Here is a 25,767-nt window from a genome sequence, read left to right as displayed (position 1 = left end):
CGGACTTAAACAGATATTTCTCCAAAGAAGATATGCAAATGGACAATATGCACATGAAAAAATGTCCAACATCGTTATTCATGAAGGAATGCAAATGAAACCACAATGTAACAACTTCATATACACTAGCATGGCTTTAACCAAAAAGGCAGATAATAATAATTGTTGGAAAGGATAGGGAGAAACTCGAACCCTCAGACATTGCTGGTGGGAATGTAAAATTCTGTATCCACTTTGGAAAACAGTGGGGCAGTTCTTTAAGAGGTTAAATGTAGAGTTGCCACATGACCCAGTAATTCTAGCCTAGGCATACTAACAAGAGAAATGAAAACATAAGCGAACACAAAAATTGTACACAAATGTTCATAACATCATTATTTATAATAGCTGAAAAGTGGAAATATCCCAAATGTCCATCAACTAATGCATGAATGAAGAAAATGTGGCATATTCATACATTAAAATAGTATTCAGACATAAATAGGAAATGAAGTATTGATTCATTCGACATCATAGATCAACTTTGAAATCATTATAGTAAGTAAAAGAAGCAGACACAAAAGGCCACATATTGTATGATTCCATTCATTTGAAACATTCAGATTAGGCAATTCCACAGAGACAGAAATCAGATTAGTGGTTTCCAGTGGCTGCTGGATGGGTATGAACAGTGACTACTAATGGGTACAGGGTTCCTTTTAAGGTTTATAAAAATGTTATGGAGTTAGATAGTAGTGATGTTTCCACAACCTTGAACTGTACACTTTGAAACAACACTGACCTGTATACTTTGAATGAGTTTTATGATATATGAGGTACATCTCAATTTTTAAAACATGAAGGAGAGGTACAGAGTTTCTGCCTTCAAATGATGAGTAGATATAATTTTCCTTATTCCTCCCTCTAAGTACAGCTAAAAAATAGGCCTTTTGTATAAAAGAAAAATAAGAATACTCAGAAAGTCTAGAGAGAAAGGTAGACCAATTAGGGACATTAGAAACTGAGGAATAACACGGCAGTGAATTTCCTGGACTTTCTGTGTCACGTATCCCTGACTGAATACTCGAAAAGCTGGCAGTCTAGATACACCAATAAGCACAGACAAAAAAAAAAAAATTCCCAGAAAAGTATGCTCTCTCTAGCCAAAGGACCAGGAACGTGTAGCTTAGGGATGCTGAAAACTTTTAGACAAGAACTGCTCTACTTCAGACAAACTGCCCAGAAAATCTGAAGCCCACCCCACCTCCACCAGCAAAGGCCAACTGGGAAATCTAACCTTCACTCTTGCAAGACTGCAATGAGGTGTGCCAAAGCACTTCAATCCACTACTCACCTTCAAGGTTGGTGTCAAAGAAGAAAGCTTACTGTAGATTCAGGATTTCAATCAGTGCTTAGCAGCAATGAGGCCAACCCTCCCACACATGGTGTCAGTGGAGACTACATGGAGAGCCTACTTTCTATCCAGTACCTTCACTTTTCCACCTGGGATAGTATCAGAGAAGAGATACCAGAAAGTGAAGACTTTCACCACTAATCAAAGGAAATGAAGCCACATATCCCTGCAGTGTAAGGCAAGGCCACATGGGAGAACAGTAAACCCTTCCAGACAATTATCAACAGAAAGAGGAACCTCAACTTGCACACCCACCAAGCACTAATGTATCACCAAGGATATCAACGGAGGCACAGTGGAGAATCTGGACCCCATTCACACCTGGTAGGAATGAGGCAGTGTTGCCGCTTACCCTGCCAGAGCTGTGCCAGAAAAGCACTGAGAAAAAGCAAGTTTTAAATAAGATCCAGCATCTCATAATATATAAAATGTCCAAATTTCAATGAAAAAAACTCTTGTCAAACAAGAACCTGTAATATCTCAACTTGAATGATGAAAGACAATAAACAGCTACCAAAAATAAGATTTCACAGATACTATAATTATCTGAAAAAAAATTTAAAGCAGTTGTTATAAAAATGCTTCAATGAACAAGTAAAAATTGGTTGTTACAAAGTAGTAAAAATTGGTTGTTACAAATTTGTCATGGGGATATAAAGTATAGCATAGGGAATATAGTCAATAACATTGTAATAATTATGTATGGTGTCAGATGGGTAATAGATTTGTGGGGGTGATAGATGGGAGACGGTGGGGGACAGGGTGAAAAAGGGGATGGGATTAAGAAGTTCAAATTTGTTTTTACAAAGTAGTTGTGGGGATGTAAAGTAAAGCATAAGGAATATAGTCAATAATGTGGTAATAACTATGTATAGTGTCACCTGGGTACTTCTTAATTTATATAAATGTCTAACCACTGTGAGGTACACCTGAAATTAATATAAAATAATACTGAATGTCAACTGTAATAGAAAATTTTAAAAGGGGGGGGGTAACGGAATAAGAGGTTCAAATTTCCAGGTATAAAACAAACAAGCCATGGGGATGTAAAGTAAAGCACAGGGAACATAGTCAATAATACTGTGATAGCATGTTACAGTGTCAAACGGTTGCTGGACTTATCATGGTGATCACTTCTTTAGGTATATAAATATTGAATAAGAATTTTGTATACCTAAAACTAATATAATACTGTATGCTAGCTATATTTTAATAAAAATCCTTTTAAAAATGCTTCAATAAACAATTACAAAGATATGTGGAAAGAAAGAATAGAAAATATCAGCAAAGAAATGGAAAGTTACAGCAAAAACTTAAAAATAAAATGTTAAGAAACAAATGGATATTTTAGAACTAAACACTACAATAACCAAAAACTTAAAACTCAATGGATAAGCTCCATGGATAGAGTGGAGAGGCCAGATGAAAGAATCATCAAATTTAAGGACAGAAAAAAATAGAAATTATGTAATCTGAAGAAGAGGGATATAAATCACTTAAAAAAAATAGAAAGAGAACAAGAGCCACAGACATATACGGGATTACGATGCAAGAATTTTGAAACCTCCCCCAAATAAAATCTCTGTACACAGATGATTTCATTGAACAATTCTACTGTGTATAAAATAATTAACACCAATTTTACATAATTTCTTTTAGAAAATAGAATAAGAGGGAATGCTTTTTAATTCATTTTATAAGACAAGTTTTACCCTGATATTAAATACAAAGCCATTACAAAAAACAGGTTGCAGGCCAATCCCTCCTGAACATAGATGTGCAATGCCTAACAAAATATTAGCAAACCAAATCTAACAGTGTTTAAAAAGAATTATACATTATGACCAAGTGTGATTTATTTCATGTATGCAAGGGTCATTTAACATTGGAAAATCACTCAGTGTGTATTTCATCATATCAACTGGCTAAAATGAAAAAAATCACAGGCAGAAAATGCATTTGACAAACTCCAACATCTATTTATGGAAACCAAACTTTTACCAAGTAAGCAATAGAGACATTACCTCAACTCCTTGAAGAATATATGACAGATAAAGAAACTGATGGATAACATCATACATAATGTGGATAAAGTGATGTTTTCCTGCTAAAAAGAAGTCCAGGATGTTCATTTTCACCATCATTATTCAGTGTAATACTGAAAGTCACAGCTATCACAATAAGGCAAGAAAAGGAAATAAAAGGCATACAAATAAAGAAGGGAAAATAAAAACTGCTTTCATCTGCAGATGGCATGGCCTCACTTTCTATGTAGAAAATCCCAAAGATTAAAACAAAACAAAGATTACGTCATAAAAATGGCAGGGTGATGTGAACCTCTTGAAATCTCCCATGGAATTTAAAATAAATTGAACTATAATCCCTCAAAGTACTTCCTGCACAACACACAGGCAAGACTAAGGGAGCACAACTGAAATAACCTAAAGGTGGGCAAATTGGGTGAATAGGGGAGGAAGTAAGGGAGAAGTGTGGAGACGTAGGTCCTGCAGGTGCAGGATGCACACCAGAGCTCAGAGCTCCGAGCTCCCTGCATCCCAGAACTACCACAGCCACAGGGCAGGGAAGAACTCGGACTCCCACTGCTCATCTTATGGCCCACAGGGATGAGGGTACAGCATATAACATGGCTAAACGCAATGCTCACGGCAGAGACCTTGGAGCAAAGACTGAGGGAAGACGGGTGAAAACAGTGGTTTAAACGCTCACTGCCAAGCAGAGAACAGAAGCCTTAGGCTCTGAGACTAGCCGCGCCCTCCCTATACTCCCAGAGCTCGCCCCACCCTCCCCTCACCCACTGCTAGAAGCGGAACTGTAGCAGTGTCAGATCAAAAGGAAAGAATATTGACATTTCTGACAACTGTGGCCCACAGCCACAGACTTGCAGCCCAAGTAGTTCCAGCGAATGGGAGGGAGACTTGGGCGCAGGACTGGCTGTGGTGGTGGTTGCCACCATTGCTCTGGGCCACCTCTCACAACCCACCCTGCCCCTGGCCCCACTTTCTGGGCATGTCCTGCAGGAGTAAATAGAGCCGCTGAAACACACAGGCTCTGAATCTGGTAAAGGAAGAGCTTTGGAACTTCAGAAAATATCCACATCCCCCCATGGAAGTGGTACCCTGCGACACAGGTGAACTGTTCACAGAGGAGAAGCTCACCTTCCAGGGAATCTTCCCATTGTTTAAAAAGCCAGAACAGTGCAGAGAAAATATGAGACTACAGTGTGAGAGAGAATAAAAGGCTGCAGTCAGAGGGAATATGAAACATTCTACCAACACCCAAGGAAAGCAAAAGAAAGATCTCTTTCTATTAACCTGTTGCAGAACCCACTCTTCTAGATGCCTAGGAAGATAAATCATAATTTACTAATTGCTATGAATAACCAAGGTAACAAGGCAACTCAGAAAGAAAATGAAGTATTCAGAGAATGAACTTAAAGACATGGGAATCTGGAAATTAAATGACAGAGAATTCAAGACTACAGTTCTGGAAAAAATAAATAAATAAATAAATAAATAAATAAATAAATATAAATAAAACAACTCAACAAAATGTAAGAAAACACAGACAGGCAGTTTAATGAACTCAGAAACACAATCAAAGAATAAAATGAACATTTTAACAAAGAGACTGAAATTTTTTTTTAAAAGAACCAAATAGAATTTCCAGAGATTAAGAAGTCAAGAAAAGAAATAAAGAATGAAATAGCCAGCGTCGGTAATAGAACTGAACAGATGGAGGAAAGAATCAGTGACATCGAAGATACAAATCTGGAAATGACATGGATGGAAGAAGAAAGAGACTCGAGACTTAAAAGAAATGAAAGAACTCTACAAGAGCTATCTGACTCCATCAGAAAGAGCAATACAAAAATGATGGGCATACCAGAAGGGGGAGAAAGGGAAAAGGGAACTGAGAGTATATTCAAAAAAATAGATGATGAGAACTTCCCAAACTTGTGGAAAGAACTAGATCCTCGAATCCAAGAAGGAAATAGAACATCTAATTACCTCAACCCCAACAGGCCTTCTCCAAGGTACAATGTATTGAAGCTGTCTAAAATCAATGACAAAGAAAGAATCCTCAAGGCAGGCGGGGAAAAAATGATGGTAAGCTACAAAGGAAAGTCCTTTAGGTTACCTTCAGATTTTTCAGCAGAAACTCTACAAGGCAGGAGAGAGTGGAATCAAGTACTCAAACCATTGAAAGAGAGAAATCATGAGTCAAGAATAATGTATGCAGCAAAGATATCCTTTAGATATGAAGGGGGTATAAAGACCTTTCCAGACATACACAAGCTAAGGGAATTTTCTAAAACATGATCTGCACTACAATAAATATTGAAGGAGGCTATTTGACCAGCATAATTAGGGATAATTTGTGACAAGAAAAACATAAAATGGGGGAGAATAAAGGCCTGAACCGGAATACGGGAAAGGAGAAAGTAAGCATGCTGAAGAAAATGGAATCCTCTAAATATGAAACTTACTTTTATATAAACTTAATGGTAAACACTCAAAAAAATCCAGAACTGAAATATATAACATAATAAAGAAGAGGGAAAAATAATGGAATACCACCACATTGAAATAATAGACAGCAACAAAAAGGCAAAGAAACCATGGAGACAGTCTTACTAGAAAACCAAAGACAGAATGATAGGAAATCCTCATACACCAATAAGCACCCTAAATGTAAATGGACTAAACTCACCAAATAAAGGCACAGAGTAGCAGATTGGAGCAAAAATCTAAAAGCAACCAGATGCTGCTTCCAAGAGACACATCTCAGCTGCAAGGACAAATATACACTCAAAATGAAAGGTTTGAAATTGACATTGCAAGCAAATCACTTCCAGAGAAATGCAGGTGTAGTCATACTAATATCAGATGAAACAGACTTCAGTATAAAAAAGGTAACAAAGGACAAAGATGGACATTTCATAATGATAACGGGATTATACAACATGAAGATATAACAGTCATTGATATTTATTACCCCATTCAGGGAACACAGAAATATACCAAGCTACTACTAACAGAACTAAAGGGAGAAACTGAGCAAAACACAATTGTGCTACGGGACCTAAATACAACATTGAAAGCTGTGGATAGATCATCCAAACAGAAAATAAATAAAGAAATATCAGCCCTACATAACACATTAGATGAAATGGACATAATTGACATTTATAGAGCAATTCATCCTAGAATATCAGACTATACATCCTTTTCTAGTGTACACGGAACATTCTCAATGATAGGCCATATATTGGAACATAAAACTAGCCTCAGCAAATTTAAGAAGATTGGAACCATATCAAGCGTATTCTCTGATCAATTGCAAAAAGAAAGAAGGAAAACCCAGACATATGTGGAGATTAAACAACATACTCTTAAAGAACAATTGGGTGAAGGAAGAAATAATAGGAGAGATCAAAAGATACATAGAAAAAATGAGAATGAAAATACATACTACCAAAATTTTGGGGATGCAGCCAAAGCAGTTTTAAGAGGAAAATTTATATCATTAAAGGCCTATCTCAAGAAACAAGAAAAGTCCCATATAAATAGCCTCACATTACACCTTAAAGAACTGGAAAGGGAAGAACAAATGAAACCCAAGATCAGCAGAAGAAAGGAAATAATAAAAATCAGAGCAGAAATAAATTAGAGAACAAAAAGGTGATACAAAAAATAAATATGACAAAGAACTGGTTCTTTGAAAAGATTAATCAAATTAACAAACCCTTGGCTAGACTCACTAAGATAAAAAGAGAAAAGACACAAACAAAATCAGAATGAAAGAGGGGAAGTTAATCACAGATGCCACAGAAATACAAAGCATCTTCGAAGAATACTATGACAGTCTATATGCCACCAAATTCAATAACCTAGAAGAAATGGACAAGTTCTTAGAAACCTAGCCTTCCTAGGCTGAATCACAAAGAACTGGAAAATCTAATTTGACCGATCATCAGTAAAGAAATTGAATCAGTCATCTGAAAAATTCCCAAAGCAAAAGTATGGGGTGAGATGGCTTCACTAGTGAATTCTACGAAATATTCAAAGAGGATCTAATACCTGTCCTACTCAAACGTTTCCAAAAAAGTCAAAAAGTGGTATTACTCCCTAACTCATTTTCGGAGGCCAAATTACCCTGATACAAAAACCTGGCAACGATAACACACACACACACAAATAACAGACCAACATCTCTGATGAATTCACATGGAAAAACCTAAACAAAATTCTAGCAAATTAAATGCAACAATGCATTAAAAAGATTACACATCATGTCCAAGTGGGGTTCATTCCAGGGGCACAAGGATGGTTCAACTTATGCAAATTGATCAATGTGATAAACGACATAAACAAAATAAAAGACAAAATTTATATGATTATAGCAATAGATGCAGAAAAAGCATTTGACAAGACACAATATCCATTTACAATTAAAACACTTAATAAAAGAGGTATAGAAGGAAAATACCTTAACATAGTAAAGGCCATATATGACACACCCTCCGCTAATGTCATCATTAACGGTGAAAAACTGAAGCCCTTTGCTCTATGTTCAGGAACACACAGGGGTGTCATCACCTGTGCTTTTCAACATAGTATTGGAAGTCCTAGCCAGAGTAAATAAGCAAGAGGAAGAAACAAAAGGCACCGAAATTGGGAATTAAGAAGTTAAATTGTTACTCTTTGCAGATAACATGACACTATATATAGAAAACCCTAAATAATCCACCAAAAATCTTTTAGAAATAATAAACGAATACAGTGAAGCTGTCGGGTGGAAAGTCAACGTACAAAAGTCCATTGCTTTCCTATATACCAACAATGCAATCTCAGAAAAAGAAATTAAAAAAAAAAATTCCTTCTGCAATTGCAACAAAAAGAATAAAATACCCACAAATAAACTTAACCAAGGATGTTTAACACCTATATACTGAAAACTATAAGACATGTTTAAAAGAAGTTGAAGAAGACACAAAGAAATGGAAAGACATTCCTTGCTCATGGATTGGAAGAATCAACATAGTTAAAATGGCCATTTTACCCAAAGCATTATACATATTTATTGCAATCCCCATCAAAATCCCAATGGCATCTTTTAAAGAAATAGAACAAAAAATCGTCAGATTTGTATGGAACCACAAAAGACCCCAAATAGCCAAAGCAATCTTAAGAAAAAAGAACAATGTTGGAGGTATCACACTTCCTGACTTTAGCTTGTACTACAGGGCAGCAATAATCAAAACAGCATGGTATTGGCCAAAAAACAGACATACAGACCAATGGAATAGAATTGAGAACCCAGAAATAAACCCAAATACGGACAGATAATTTTCAATGAAGAAGCCAAAAACATACAATGGAGAACAGACAGTGTCTTCAATAAATGGTGCTAGAAGAATTGGAAGCCACATGCAAAAAAATGAAACTAGACTGCTATATGTCACCATGTACCAAAATTAATTCAAAGTGGGTCAAAGACTTAAGCATAAGACCTGACACAATAAACTGCATAGAAGAAAACATAGGTACTAAACTTACGGACCTTGGGTTCAAAGAGCATTTTATGAATTTGACTCCAAAGGCAATGGAAGTAAAAGCTAAAATAAATGAATGGCACTATATCAAACCAAAAAGGTTTTGCACAGCAAAAGAAACCATCGACAAGATATAAAAAGGCAACAAACTGAATGGGAGAAGAGTTTTGCAAGCAACGACTCTGATAAAGGGCTAATATCAAAACTATATAAGGAACCCACACAACTCAACAGCAAAAAAATAAAGAATCCAATTTAAAAAATGGGCAGAAGATCTGAAGAGACATTTCTCCAAAGAGGACAAAGAAAATGGCCAATAGACATGAAAAAATGTTCAACATCACTAATCATCAGAGAAATGCAAATAAATCCACAATGAGAGATCACCTCACCCCAGTTATAATGGCTACCATCACCAAGCAATTAATAACAAGTGCAGGAGAGGCTGTGGAGAAAAAGGTACCCTCATACACTGTTGGTGGGAATGCAAATTGGTGCAGCTGCTGTGGAAGGCAGTGTGGAGGTTCCTCAAAAAATTAAGAATAGAATTACTATATGACCCAGCAATCCCTCTCTGGGTATCTACCAAAAAAATCTGAAAACATATATCCACAAAGACAAGTGTGCTCCAATGTTCATTGCAACTTTTTTTACGGTGTCCAAGACATGAAAACAACCAAAGTTTCCTTCGACAGATGAATGGATAAAGAAGTTGTGGTATATATACACAATGGACTACTATCCGGCCATAAGAAAAGGTAGAATAGTACCATTTTCAAGAACACGGATGGATCTTGAGATTATAATACTAAGTGAAATAAGTCAGACAGAAAAAGTGGAGAACCATATGATTTCACTGATATTTAGTGTATACAACTGAAAACAACAAAGGAAGAAGATAAACAAATGAAGAAAGAAAAACTGATAGACGATGACAATAGTTTAGTGGTTACCAGAGTGTAAGGGGGAAGGAGGATTTTAGAAGAAGGTAAATGGGGTCAAATATATGGTGATGGAATGAGAACTGACTCTGGGTGGTGAACACATAAAGTGAGATATAGATGATGTATTACAGAATTGTACACCTGAAATCTATGTAACTTTACTAACAATTGTCTCCCCTATAAACTTTAAGTAAAAACAAACAAACAAACAAAAAACCCAGAAAACTATTAGAGCTAATAGGGGAGATTAAGTAAAATGGAAGAGTACAAGATCAACGTATAAAAATCAATAGTGTTCCTCTATACTAAGAAAGAGGCGATGTGAAAACTGAATTTGAAAATCCAAACCATTTCTAATTGTTCAAACAATGGAATACTTAGGTATAAATCTAACATATCTTGCACAGGAACTGTATATGAAAAACTAAATTTTCTGATGAAAGAAGTCAAACAAAATTGAAATTAATGGAAAGACATACTGTGTTCATGGATTGGAAAACTCAAAATAGTAAAAATGTAAATTTCCCCCCAATTAATCTATAGGTTTAATGCAGTTTTCATGAAAATCCAAGCAAGGATTTTTATGGACATAGACTTGCTTTTATGAAATATACACAAAGGCACAGGCCCTAGAACAGCCATGACAATTTTGAAAAAGAACAAAGTAGTAGGAATTATTATACCTGATATTAAAGCTTACTGCGGAGCTTTAATAATCAAGTCCATGATACTGGCAAAAGGATAGATACACATAAACAAAATTGAATAAAGAACCCAGAAATAGAAACAAACAAGTACAGATTACTTACTTTTGACAAAAGTGCAAAAACAATTCAATAGAAGAATAGCTTTTTCAGCAAATGGTGCTGGAGCAGAATGAAAAAACATCCTTGACCTGATATCATGATCATAAATGTTAAAAGTAAAACTATAAAACGCATAGAAGGAAACATAGGAGAAAATCTTCAGGAAGTAGGGCTAGGCAAAAGGATTTCAGATTTGACACGAAAGCACCATAAAAAAAAAAAAAAACTTACAAATTGGACTGCATCAAAAACATTTTTTTTAAATGCTTGCTTTGCCTGAGACCCTTTTTAGAGGATATGGAAACAAACTGCACAGTGGTGAAAATATTTGCAAATCACATATATAACAAAAAAATTCTATCTAGAATATATAAATAACTTTCAAAATTCAACAATATAAAAACAAGCAAGCCAATTAGAATATGGGGAAGGGACACTAATAGACAATCACCAGAGGATATACATACAAGGTGTTCAGGATCATTAGCCATTAGAGAAGTGAAAATTAAACCCACAGTAAGATATTACTACACACACCCATGAGAGCAGCTAAATTGAAAATAAAAAAAGGACAGCACAAAATACTGGCAAGAATATGGAGAACCTGAACCACTAATATTGTTGGTAGGAATACAGAAATGGTCCAGCCACTCTGGGAAATAGTTTGGCAGTTTGTTATAAAACTATATAGACACTTACCACATGACCCAACAATTGCACTTGGGTATTTGTCCCAGAAAAATGAAAAGTTATATCTACATTAAAACCTGTACATCAATGCTCTTAAAAGCTTTATTAGTAATAAACAAATACTGGAAATGAGGTTCCTACAATGGATGAATGGTTCCACAAACTGTGGCATATACCTACCATGGAATACTACTCAGCAACAAAACAGAAAATAAAATAAATAACTATTGACACGTGTAACAATTTGATATATACAAGGGAATATGTTGTGTGAAAAAAAAAAAGCCAATCTCAAAGAGTCACATACTGTACAATTTCATTAGAGCACTCTAAGGATGATGGAATTACAGAGATGGAGAAGAGATTAGCAGTTGTCAAGAATTAGGAATCGTGGCGGGGTGGGAGACAATAAAGGAATAGCAAGAGAAAGAGACTCCTGTGGTGCTCGAACGGTTTGTATCCTTTTTTTTTTTGAAGTATAATTGACATACATCATATTAATTTCAGGTTTACAACATAATGATTCGACATTTGTATGCACCACAAAGTATTCACTACACAAGCCACCATCCATCACCATACAAAGTTAAAAATGTTTTTTCTTGTGATGAAATATTTTAAGATTTACTTTCTTAGCATCTTTCAAATTTGCTATATAGTATTACAGAGTATAGTCACCATGTTGTACATTACATGCCCATGATTTATTTATTTTACATTTGGAAGTTTGTCCCTCTTGATAGACTTCACACATTTTAGACATCCCCTAACCCATCTCCCTTCTGGTAACCACCGATCTGTTCTCTGTATCTATGAATTTTGTTTTCTTTTATTTGTTTATTTACTTGTTTTTAGATTCCACACATAAAGTAATTCATACAGTGTTTGCCTTTCGCTGTCTGAATTATTTCACTTAACAAAAATTCCTCAAGGTCCATCTATATTGTGGATAATATCAAAACTATTATTTTTTATGGCTCAGTAGTATTCCACTGCATATATATACACCTTATCTTCTTTATCCATTCACCTATCAGTGGACACCTAGGTCATTTGCATAGCTTGGCTATTTTAAATAATGCTGCAGTGGACACAGAGGTACAGAAAGCTTTTCAAATTTGTATTTTTGTTTTCTTTGGATAAATACCCAGAAGTGCAATTTCTGGATCATACGGTGATTCTATTTTTAATTTTCTGAGTAACCTCCATACTGTTTTCCATGGTGGGTATACCAATTTACATTACAACCAAAAGTGTGAAAGGGTTTCCTTTTCCCCACAGCCTCACCAACATTTGTTACTTATTTTCCTTTTGATAATAGCCATTCTGACAGCTGTGAGGTGATATCTCACTGTAGCTTTGATTTGGATTTCTCTGATGATTAACAATGTTGATCATCTTTTTATATGTCTGCTGGCCATCTGTATATTTTATTTGGAAAAAATATCTATTCAGATCCTCTGCTCATTTTTTAATCAAATTGTTTTGTTTTGTTTTTGAGCTATATGAGTTCTTTATATATTTTGGGTATTAACCCCTTATCACAGTCCTGTATCTTGATTGTGGTGGTGGTTACACAACTCTACACATGTGATAAAACTCCATAGAAGGATACGCACAGAGGTATACACACCAATGAATATGTGTAAAACTGGTGAAATCTGAATAAGGACTGTGGATGTACCATTGTAAATTTCTGATTTTCATATCATATAATTATAAAAGGTATCACTATTGGGAGAAACTAGTTTAAGGTTACGTGAAATCTCTGTATTCTTATTGCAACTTTTTGTGAATCTACAATTGTTTCCAAATAGAAAGTTTTAAAAACGAAGGTAATTCAAAGACAATTTCCAGTAAGGTATGTTCTTTGTTTTTCTCTTTTGTATTTAGAATCACTGAATAGCATAAAATGCACAAAAATGTATATTTTCTTTCCCATATTTTAACTTAATCATAAAGTACATTTGTAATGAGGTTTGTAGTTTAGTTGGCCCAATAAATCAGTCTCTTTTATTTAAAAAAGTAACATTCAGAAGACCTACTTCTCAATTTAATTGAGGTCAATAATTATTCTCAATCACCTACATAGTTGCACAAAAGTGTTAAAGATTTAGTGCAGCGTCTAAGAATTTTGCAGGAATACATAAAGAAAGAAAAACATCTTACTTTATACAGAAGTTTTACACTATTATAGTGTTACTCTGTAGCCAAAAATCTTCTCTAAACTAAAATTAGCCTATTTGCATTAAAAATAAATAAAATAATACTTTGATTCTAGATGAGATATACTTTAGATTCTTATGATCAACAGATGTTAAAATTATTAAGCTTTTCATCTGTAGTCTGTGGACAGATTTAAAATGTAATGGTCCATGGACCCAAGTCTTGGGCTAGATGATAAATTTATTATTCCACTGCTTCTGTAGTATTTCAAACTTTATCATCGGTGCTTCTTGCACGTATAAAATTTCCAATAAATACATTCAGTACAAAATGCAAAATATCAAAAGCCCCTATTCTTGCTAGTGGGTGGGAGACCAGGGGCTGTCAATGGAAGATGGTCTTGCCTTATGCCTTTGCTTCCACATGGGTAAACTAAGGAGGATGGTCCCAACTGCTCAAACTCTAAAGAATCCCAGAGCTGACTATGCAAAACCATGTAGCACAATGTCGTAACATGCAATTGATTTGGTCAATTTGTTTGACAAAGTCGGTGCAAAATAAGCTCAAAGGCTTTACTTGATTGACCAGTCAGTTTAGTCAAAATATAGTACTTGAGTCAAAACTAAAATTGCAATTTGGTTAAGTAATTTTGGACACCATCTAAATGGATATCACCACTAGGAAAACCCAGATCATAGAGACTTTGAATCACCTGCATATGAAAATTCAAGGCAAAAATGCAAATTATCATTTGAGACATGTATTGCACTGTCACCCAATTTTATGAGGCACAGTAAGAGACAGGCTACATGAAGCATACTCTAATGGTATGTCTTCATTTTCTGAAAATTTCCACATAATAGTAAAGCTGGCATTTTATAATTTCCAGAGCTATAAATCATTTTTAAAATCATGATGATATTACTCAAAACAGATGTGAAAACATATGTTTGCCACAGTTGTATAAACTGCTTACTTGTCATACTTAATAAATGTTGAGGCTTCTACTTTAACTGTGTTCCCTTTTAATAACGAAAATCTATTTGAGGAAAATGTATTTTGTCTTAATATCACAAATATAAGTGGTAGAAGTTGACACAGACAATCTCATTTAAAAGAAAGCTTTCCATTATAACTGGGGTGCAGTTTAATATGCCACTCCTGTCTATTAATGTCCTCATCAGAATGTGTGACCAACCTATTTGATTGAAAAGAGTAAAACTGTGCCATTCCACAGCAAGAGATTCAGCAATGCCAGTACATACCACTGTGTATTTTATGAAAATCAGTTACTGTAGATCTGTACTAGCACTCCAGCTGATTTTTCATAAGATATAGCAGTGTGTACTTGAGCACTGCAGCACCCAGGTCAGTCCTAAATGCCATTTTGACTTATAGGGTTTGCGGTTCTGATAAAACCATATGTATCAGGTATAGCTTGAAATTTTCCTAGAAAAGCTGCTTTATTACCAAGCTGTCCTTCAAATGGTCATGACTTGGTGGAAAAGAGGTCTCAGGAACAAACTGTTGGTGGGTTATAAATGAAGTTTCATCTTTAACTAGAATTTCATTACCTGTGTAAGAGTTTGGGTAGTTTAATATACTGAACCTGAATTCTTCCATTCTGACAACTATTCTGAAATCAATCATTTACAGTTTGAAGCCCCAGAGGGTACAGGCTTTCAGTGTTTGGATAAGAAAATACTAAACCTGTGGCAAGGAAACCAACCACAGATCACTGAAATTAAAATCCTACATTATTCCAAATTCTAACTGAAAATGTTCATCTAGGCAATTAGGAAACAGGTTCTAGAGAAGAAAGGAAAAGTTTTCTCCATTAACTCTTCAGTTCATGAAGTCAAGAAAAACTACGTAGTACGAGCACCTTTTGTATGGGTAGAAAAATGCACCCTATAGTGAAGTACAAACAGACCATCTGATGATCAGATAAATTACATGTTACCTTATGTTCTATAGCTTAGCGTTACTGTCTAACTCCTCGTGACAGTCATAATATATAGCTTATAACATGTGCTGATATATTTTCCCTTTTTTCTTACATTTGCAGCCTTTTAAATAAAGTTGTACTCAGATTTCACATCAAGATAGCTTGACTTTGAAATTCTTACTGTCCCTCCTTTCTTTAAACAGATATCATAAGAAAAAACTGGATACTGTGCAGAGGTGATACATGTACCTTGGTGGATCAAAAGCCAGACTGGTGTCATATCTATCAGCACTCCAGGCAAATACTTGATTGGAGTAACTTGCTAAGCTTTCATTTCAAATGTCTAAATTAGCATATATTTTTATAATCACTTTTGAGGGCTGAAGGGAATATCTCTCCTCCATGACAGCAACTCAGTTTTTCAACCATAACCATCAAATAGTGAATCATTTGACCATAGCTAACCAAGTGCATGTATAATAAAAAGTGTCAGATGTCTCTGATCAAGCACAATAAAAGGGTGTGAAGTTTCCAACCATAGTCACAGACAAACTTCAGGCTGATATGTCATTTATAACATCAAATAAACAAGCTTCAGGTATACATTCTTTTTTCTTTTTACTAGTAAATAACCTATCCAAAGCCAGTAAGAATCTTTTCTGACTTAGGGAAATGTGAATGCAATATACAGTACTGGGATGTTAACTGAGTTAGTATCTGATATTTATATGTACATCAAATAAGCAAAAATAGTTTTACCTTTATTATCTCTTTGGAATTTTTTGATGGTTGGTCCATTATCCTGATCAACAATAAGTTCCTCTCTACTGTTGGGCATCATAACTGTAAATAAGAGGTATAACTGAGTGATTTTCTTGGAAAACACCAAAAAGAAAGGCAAAAAAAGCATTACATAAATAGCCATTTTATTTAAATAATAGTTAACATGAATTTTATACACTTCTATTGCTGAAACAATGGAAAGATTTGCGTTGGTCTGATGATCACATAGTTTAAAAATCAATTAGCTGATTAATCTTGTGGATTTTTAATGTAAAATTAATATATAGTATATATAATTACCAACATAATTCCTTAAATCATTTAAAATACTTACTTCTTTTAAAATATATATGCAAATTAGCTATTTACCTCCATAATTAATCATATATTTCCCAAAGTGCTTTTGAAAAAATTTACCACATAAGTTCATGAGTTTAAAATAATTATGCTTTTAACTCACTTTATAGAGTTTTGCAAATATATATAGCAATATTAGTAGATAAAATATAACTTTCTGGTAGTTATTGTAAGTGCTTCTTCACAAAAAGTTTATATTAACAGAGGGAAAACATGCCAATTTTCATAGTTTACCATTTAATTCTCTTTAGTTATATTTTATTAAAACATTATATAGCTCTATAAATAAAACAAGGTGACTTTAAACTAAAACTCATCAAACCTTTTAGTTCATTTACAGACAATATCTATCATCCTTGAACAATTGTGGAATATAATTGAGAGCCTAGTTACTGCAGGGGGAATTAGAAATGTTTATGTCATCAAGATTATTTTTTAGAATATTATATTGCTTTGGAAATATTTGATTTTACTTCTAAGTGTAACATACCATTCTCTTACGATATATCTATCACAGATTATATTTCCCTATGTGCTGCTTTTAACCAGCACTCAATAAATAATTATCTCTCCTCCCTGCCTCTCTCCCTGCTTCCTCATCAATACAAACAGTATCCTGACAGAAGAACGTGTGTTTTGGTTTCTTGATTCATCAGTAGCCATCCAGGTATATCCGCTGGTCCTGTTCAGACTCCCTTGAATCAGTTACACACAATGTTGTAATAAATAGGTAGTCTGTGTCCACAGAACTGAGGAAAGCTTAAAACACCACTGTCACATCTTGCAGGAATTAAACTTGCTCCCTTAGGACAATTAGCCTCAAGTTCTAGCTCAGTGTTCTTAACTCTGCCTGCACAATAGAATCTCCTGAGGAGATACTGAGAAGCAAAACAAAACACTGCTGCCAGGCTCTGTTGCAGACCTGGTAAATCAGACTTTGAGCATATAGCCTGGGCATCCAAATTTGTAAATGTTCCACAAGTGATTATAATGGGAAACCAGATTCCAGACCCACTGAGCTCACTATGAGGTTAAAGAGCCACAAACAATATGTAATATCGACAGGCTAAGTGAGACTTGGATGAATTTCCACAAGGGAGAAATCATCTTCATTCTTTACCACAAATCCAGAAACTAACACCTTCTCTAATCCCTCAAATTCTTCCCCCGACCAAAACAAAACAAAACAAAAAACATTTTGGAGAGTCTTGAAGCCATCACTATTGTGAAGTATAAAAATTTAGAGTTCACATAAGCAATGTCCCTATAGTAAGACAAAAACAAGAGCAGAAATCATTTTTCCTAAAGAAAATTGATACTTAGGAAATTATATTGTGTAGTTGCAGAAGATTAACAAAGATTTTACCTAGCTCACATGGTTCATAATTATTGTATACTAAATGAGAATTTGTTACAACTGAATGCACTTAGTAATATCTGTAGACCTCAGTAGGATCAGATAGCAGGAGATGATAAGCAATCAAGGTAAAGCCACACGGAGAAAAGCAGTGTTTACCCACCAACGTTTCCTTAGCAGTTTAAACTTCAGATGTGTTTTGCCACATATTGTTTCATTTGACCTCACAAAATCCAGCCTATTAAGCAGGGCAGTAATTATTTTCATATATTACGTAAAGAAACTCATGGTGGTTAAGTGACATACTCAAGATCTCATAGCTAGTCAGAGCCAGAACTATGGCTAGATTCAAGTTTCCAATACGCCACATCACTGACAATGACATTATAGTGTTTCTGCAATAGTGTCTATGGTGTAAAACTTCTGAGATAAAAAAAAAAAAAAATTAAGGAAAAGCATGTTAAATACTTATGATCCAAATTCTGAGATTATAGCAAATCATACATTGATTCACTTTTTAATCGCTCAATGATTACCTGCCTAAAGGATATTTTATCTTACATTATTTGAAGGATGCTATGAATGTAACAAGTGCATTGTAGCACACTAGCTGTTAGATACCAACGTACTGAACTAACATATACTCTACAAAAATCCCATCATATTACTCCCATGAGATCCAATGACACAGTAAATGAAGGCCCTTCCACATAACAAACTTCTAACATTTTGTTGCATTTTATTGTTCATATTGCTTCAGCAATAAAAAAAAGTGACCATTTCAAAAAGCCATTTATACTAAGTAGGCATCAGTTCCCCAGCTTCTTTCTCCACTCTCTATTGCCTAATGAAGAATTTCCTGAAAGAATATCTTTAAATTTTTGTTTCGGGTGAGATGCTCACCCATTCTGTCTGAATGATGATCCATCTGAGAGGGAGAGCTGGATACACTGCTGCTGGGGTGGGAGGAGGTCTGGCTCCCAGGGCGACGAGTCTCTTCCAGAGAGGGAGCAGGAGAAGGACTCTCCGGCATCCGTTCCTGACACAAAAGGAGACACAAAAGGAAATGTCATCTGTGCACCAAGTTTCTCATTTTGGTTATACCCATAACATTTGAAATGCTGACCTCTCACTTATCTTGAAAGCATGCATATCCACAATACCTGGTCTTAAACACATATCTTTAGACAAAAGCATATTTTTGGTTCTTGCAAAATTAATGGCATATCGTGAAGGTTAAAAAAGAGAAGAAAGCAAAAGGGCTCAGCACCATGCTGGATACATGGTAGAGGCTCAAGAAAAGTTAGTTTCCATTTACTTTACTAGAAAATGTACAAAGGAATATAAACATAGGTGTGTGGTGGAGGTTATTGTTATTATATGCTCCTACATTGATATAAAGGTCATGCCAAGGCCTGGAGGGTGATGCTACTTTCTAAGTAAGAAAGAGATCTCCCAAAGGTAAACACTTGAGGGCCCTGGAATAAAACTCACTAATAGCAGCACCTGGCACATGTTTAGTCTTTCTCCACAGACAAAAATTATGGAAATATTAATAACAAACCTGCAATCTATCAGATCTTAAGAATTTGTGTTGAAGTCTGCCAACAAAATGGTTTCATAGTCACAGGACACAATGATGGATTTTCCATACTAACACTAAGAACTATCAATATCAATATCTTAGTAGTGTTTAGACATTTTAAATTTTCAATAGTTAATTTGAATAAAAATAAAATATTTCTTTTATATACTTCTACAGTAACTGTTACGGCTTTCAAGACTTTTGTAAATATGAATATTGTTACAGAACTCTGCAGCTATTCACTATGCTTATGCACTACAAATTGATGAATAAATCTGACAACCATTCAGTTAATTTGAACAATAAAAGAACCAAAGTGCGGTGTTTATGCATATATGCAATAAATGTGACTGGGTGATAGATATGCTAGGACAAAGAATGTTTTATCTACTAAATATTTAATTCATCCATAATAAATTTATTAAATTAAATAGTCGTCTAATTATCTGTAACTACATCATCAGTATTCTAATCATCATAACACTAAGAATTAGTTTGTCAAATTTGTGCTTGTACATTTTCACACCAATTTGCATGAGAGGCCCAAAATTTACAAATCCCATGAAGCAAAACTGTTTGTTTAATGAAAAATAGCATGAGAATTAAAAGTTATGATTTCATTAGCAGAAGGTAACATTTTGCAATGTCTGCCACTGTAGCAGGCAGAATAATGGTCCCCCCAAAGATGTCCTGTCCACATCCTAGTAGCTGGAACCTGTGAATGTTACCTTACATGGCAAAATGAAGTTTTCAGATGTGATTGAGAATCTTGACATACAGAAATTACACTGTGACATCTTGGAGGCAGAAAGGGAAGGTCAGAGGGAGATACGATTGTGGAGGAATGATCAGAGAGATGGTAACTTTGCTGGCTGTAAAGTTGAAGGAAGGGAAACATGAGACAAGAAATGTGGGTGGCCTCTAGATATTGGAAAAGGCGAGGAAACAGATTCTTCCCTGGAAGCTCCAGAAAGAAATGTAGCCCTGGCAACACCCTGATTTTAGCTCAGTGATTCCAGTGTAAAACATCTAAGCTACAGAACTGTAAGATAATGTATTTGCATTTCTTAAGCCACTAAATCTGTCATAAATCATTATATTACAGCAGCAGTTAAAAAAAACTAATACAGTCATCAATGTAGTATGTTCATTTAAAAATGTTTTTTATATTATTGTTTAATTAACATTTGATAATTTTAATGAAATGAATAGTAGACTTTGAATTTATTACCATGTTTCCTCGAAAATAAGACCTAGCCGGACAATCAGCTCTAATGCGTCCCTTGGAGCAAACATTAATATAAGACCTGGTCTTAATTTACTATAATATAAGACCGGGTCTTAAATAATATAATATAACATAATATATTATAATATGCAGTATAATGTAATATAATATAATGTAATGTAATGTAATATAATATAATATAATATACACTGGATCTTATATTAATTTTTGCTCCAAAAGATGCATTAGAGCTGATTGTCCAGCTAGGTTTTATTTTCGGGGAAACAAGGCAGCAGCAGTATTATATACTAATTTAATACTGATATAGTAGTCACCCATTATTCTCAGTTTCACTTTCTCAGGTTGCAGGTACCCACAGTCAATCATGGTCCAAAAATATTAAATGGAAAATTCCAGAAATAAACAATTCATAAGTTTTAGATTGTACACCATTCTGAGTAGCATGATGAAATCTCACACCATCCAACTCTGTTCTGCCTAGGACTTGAATTATCCCTTTGTCCAATGTATCCATGCTGTATGTGCTACCCAGCCATTACTTAGTAGCTGTTCTCGGTTATCATGTTGACTGCTGTGGTATTGCAGTGTTTGCGTTCAGAAAACTCTTATTTTACTTAATAATGCCACATTCACATAACATTTATTATAGTATATTGTTATAATTGTTCTTTTTATTATTAGTTACTGTCATTAATCTCTTACCATACCTAATTTATAAATTAAATTTTATCATAGGTATGATGTATAGGAAAAAAAAAACAGTATATATAGGGTCAAGTACTGTCTACAGTTTCAGGCATCCACTGGGCATCTTGAAATGTATGCCCCATGAATGAGGGGGGACTACTGTAATTGTATATGTACATTACACTTCAAAGGATCTATAACTGTTGTTATGCCTCGAAAACAATAGTTTAAGACAGAACGTATAATTTCATTTATATTTAACATACAGATAAATATCTAGTTATAACACTATGTATATAAGGCAAAATCAAAAGAAACATATAAGCAAAACAGAAGAATCAAATTCTTTCTTCAAATAATTATATTTGTGTTTTGGAGGGATGGTATGGGGATGAAGAGCAAGATTATATAGCAGTTATACCACATCCATTTACTTTTTGGAAAGACTAGTTCATCAGTTGTGAAATTAAACCTAAACTGACATGCTTAAAAATATATTGTCTAAATAGTATGGGTACACACACACACCAATGTAAGTAATTTCATATATGAAGCTAAAATTATTTTTTGCCTTTCACTGCTGTCTAGTCTCAGTTATTGTATGCCAAAATATGTGCATAAAGTGTAAAGCATTCAGTATTTGTCTTTGAATTCTAACACTGGAAATTTGCTTAAAATATTGAATTCGGTGAACTATGTTTATCTCTTTAATGGACCTTTGAATGAATGGTCAGGGACAAATTACAGCAGTCACTGAACAAAAATAAAACTGGACAAACAAAATCACTATGTATTGGCAAACAGGAATCATACACACACCAATATAAGCTACCATAATAAAAATGGAAAACTTTTGAGTGATTCATAAAGTGGATGGTTTGAAAAAGCAAGAGAATCCAACTGACACTTATACTTGCTCTTGCCCACTATACCTAATAAAAAATAAAAACTCATGCTAAGTTCTTAAAAAAAATCAGGAGAACATCAACATAAATAGAAAATGCTATGAATAATGAGAAAAATACAATGTTACAAAAAGGGATCACCCATAATATTTAAAATTAGCATATGATAAAAATAATATAAAATCAAATAATTTTCTTAAATTCCTTATTTGACATTTTTAACAGTATGTTAGTAAAACAATAAACTGACTTTGAGAACATGATTTAGAATAGCAATAACATTTTTCATGAAGTGATATTTCTGCTTTAAGGTTATGTAGCCTGCACTTTCCAAATTCATTCAAGGTTCAGTTCATTATTATCTTAAGGCATCGCAAAGGTCAGCCATTTTACACCATGTAAACTATATTAGATGAGTCCAGTGCCTTATACTGATTAATAATTAGGTTGTTTTTTTTTTTAATTGTGTGGAACTGGGAATGTATAATTTCTCCTAAAATAATAGTTCTATGAACAATTTCTTTTTTGCAAGTAAACAGATCCATTTTTCAGCCCTGTAATCAGTATGCATCTATTTAGCTACTTAACTGCATTGCTCTTCGGTTCATTAGGTGGCTACTGTTGTGTCTCAGCCTAGTTAAAATTTCACAGCAAGTTAATCTGTTTTATTACAAATGAGAACACAAGTGATAATGTCCTTACAATTTGCCAAATACAGGGTTAACAATATTTGCAACAAATCAATAAGGGCATTTAAAAAGGAAAATTGCAGATCTAAAACCCGAGTTATTTTTACTCATTGATGACTTCATTTTATTTGGCATTAATGTCTTTTAAAATCCTGTTACACTTCATATGTTGTATCCACACCCCATCAAAAACAGCTGTAGCTCTTATGAAACACAGAAGTTTTCTCCAGATTCAAAGTAGCAGAGGAGGAAGAATTCCAAAATTGATACATACTTAATCAAATTCCCAGTTCCCCTGTAATTAGTAAAATTATCTTTAATAATAACTCAGATTCTAGCATATACTTATATAGCTCAAGTCTTATGCCAAAAGAGAAAGAGCTGTTATAGAAATTGTTATTAATTAGTACATACTATGCCCTCTTCTATCATACCATTTACTTTTGTGGGGGATATATATCACAAATAGTCAAAGGAGACGTTCATCATATTAAATGATTTGAAAGTACATTTGACACTTAAGAAAGAGCAGGGTTAATGCTTAGAAAATTCAGTATTACACAAGGTTTAACACAGTCAAGTTGATTTAAGATTTAGTTTACTGGCACTAATGTATCCACTCTGTACGTTTTCATGGAGATGCATTATTTCATCTCAGTGTATTCTTTTACATCCTGGAAATATGGTAGTAAACAAAAAACTTATGAAGTACTAATCTGTGCATATTAAACATGTGTTTATATATATATGTGTACGTGCGTAGTTGCCTTTTAATAGCTACCATCTCAATGATAAATTGTTGCCTGTGATATTTTATTATATTGATTTTTTCAAGCATTCAGGATTATGTAATAAATAATTTGTCTTTTTGTATTATTTAACTGCAATTCAACTCTTACTGTAATTACTCTTCCAAATGTTAATCTATTAATGAGTTCCTAAAGGATTTAATGGCATTTTGCTGCTGAGGAGTGGCTTTTAGAAGTTTATCTGAATGCTAGATATTTTATTCATGCATTTGTCTTCATATTTCATATTTAATTAATGTGCTCCTTCTGTACTGTCACCAGAGTTCTGCAGAAACAGAACAGATTGTAACCTGACAGACTTTAATAATAACATCCAAAACACACACACACACACAAAACTAAATGTTTGTTCATTGTTGTTGCTAACTTAGTTTATCACTAATTCTGAGGGAGAATTTGATGCCCGAATTTTGTATCTCTGAATGGAAGCATGGCACTTTACAGGTCTTTATGAATCATTTTAACAATTATTCTGTGTTCCACAATCTCCAATTCACAGATATTAAGTTAACATAGATGGATATGGTAGGGTTTTCATGAATTTAGAAAAAACAGGCAGATTGGGGATACAGTTGTAACATGTAACCATAAAAGAGTCCAAAATCATTGGCATACCCTATCTGTGACCTATGTGATATTTGGAAAAAGGCGACTCTCACCTCTTCAATGTGATCAACTTGTTCTAAAAGAGGCTGACAGCTTAAGGGAATCAGGCATAATATCTGCTCATAGCATGTACATGGGAGGATGAATAGTCAGTGGGAAAATGCATGGTTTCCAAATTATGTTGTGGACTTGGACCTCTGCCACCCACCCAAATACACACACACACGCACACACACACACACACACACACACACACACACACCTCAATTCTTACTCAGTGAATCTTCATCTCATTATCTAAAAGATAATAATTGCTTTGTTTTTCCATAGACCATTTAGAATAAGACTCAACTAGTGATTTTTCAGTGAATTTGAAATATCACAAAAAACCTTCTCTACACTGACTAATTTTAATACCAGATGTTCACATGCTAATGCCACTGCCTTGTGACCATTTCCTATCAATTCATTAATTGCCAGCTGCTCAGGCTAACAAAAAATCACAGCTAATCAGATGGTACTGGTAAACAGCCAAATAACAGCTTTCTATTTAAATTTCTTAAATTTGTTATCAGAGAAAACTATGGCACACTGATATTACAAAGTTTTCCACATATGCAGAAAAAACTATATTATAAGATACTTAAATGTCAAATAAGAAGTGGGTTTTCATACTAGTCAGGTATTTTAACTATTGTGTTCTCAGTATCTTGCCACATTCACTGATATAACTAAAGGATGAATAGCTTTGCAAGCCTAATGATCATAATACAATTTTCAATTCGTGTTATAGCTACATCAGTTATTAGCTTCAAATGCTAATAGCTGAGACCACAGTAAAGGGATCTGAGCCAGAAATAAAGGCTACGTACCTGGAGTAACAGTATTCCTAGATGCTGGCAAAAAAAAAAAAAAAAAAAAAAAAAAAATCCAAACAACAGCAGTAACAAAACCCGAAACCAAATACATTTGTTTGCAACTTGCAGTCTTTTCTAGCTTTGGAACAAAAGTCTGTGTAACTAATGATTCTTTATGTTGGAAACAGTCCCCAAAGTTTAATATCTAATGAATCATTAGTTTCCAGACATTCATGCAACAAACATTTATTGAGTGCCTAATGTACCCACAGGAGATGGAGAGAAAGCCTATGTGTGTTTTCATATGGCCTAGGATGCTCATAGTTCAAATTAAAGGTGAAATAATCCACAGGTAAACAT

The 25,767-nt window shown here is 34.3% G+C and overlaps 1 protein-coding gene across 5 annotated transcripts in view; it reads right to left on the bottom strand.

Moving 5' to 3' along the window:
* Nucleotides 1–25,767, bottom strand: part of DACH2 (dachshund family transcription factor 2) — a 675,689-nt gene that overhangs the window by 102,450 nt on the left and 547,472 nt on the right. For all 5 annotated transcript variants that reach the window (XM_074323712.1, XM_074323713.1, XM_074323714.1 and 2 more), the window contains 2 exons: nucleotides 18,924–19,059; nucleotides 16,283–16,366 (listed from right to left, as the gene is read on the bottom strand). In XM_074323712.1, coding sequence (XP_074179813.1) covers nucleotides 16,283–16,366; nucleotides 18,924–19,059 — 220 coding nt within the window. The remainder of the gene's footprint in view (nucleotides 1–16,282; nucleotides 16,367–18,923; nucleotides 19,060–25,767) is intronic.

Source organism: Rhinolophus sinicus, chromosome X, assembly GCF_036562045.2.
Source record: "Rhinolophus sinicus isolate RSC01 chromosome X, ASM3656204v1, whole genome shotgun sequence".
NCBI classification, from domain to species: domain Eukaryota; kingdom Metazoa; phylum Chordata; class Mammalia; order Chiroptera; family Rhinolophidae; genus Rhinolophus; species Rhinolophus sinicus.
The sequence above is the reverse complement of the archived record's forward strand: the minus strand, read 5'-3'. Positions and strand labels throughout refer to the sequence as shown.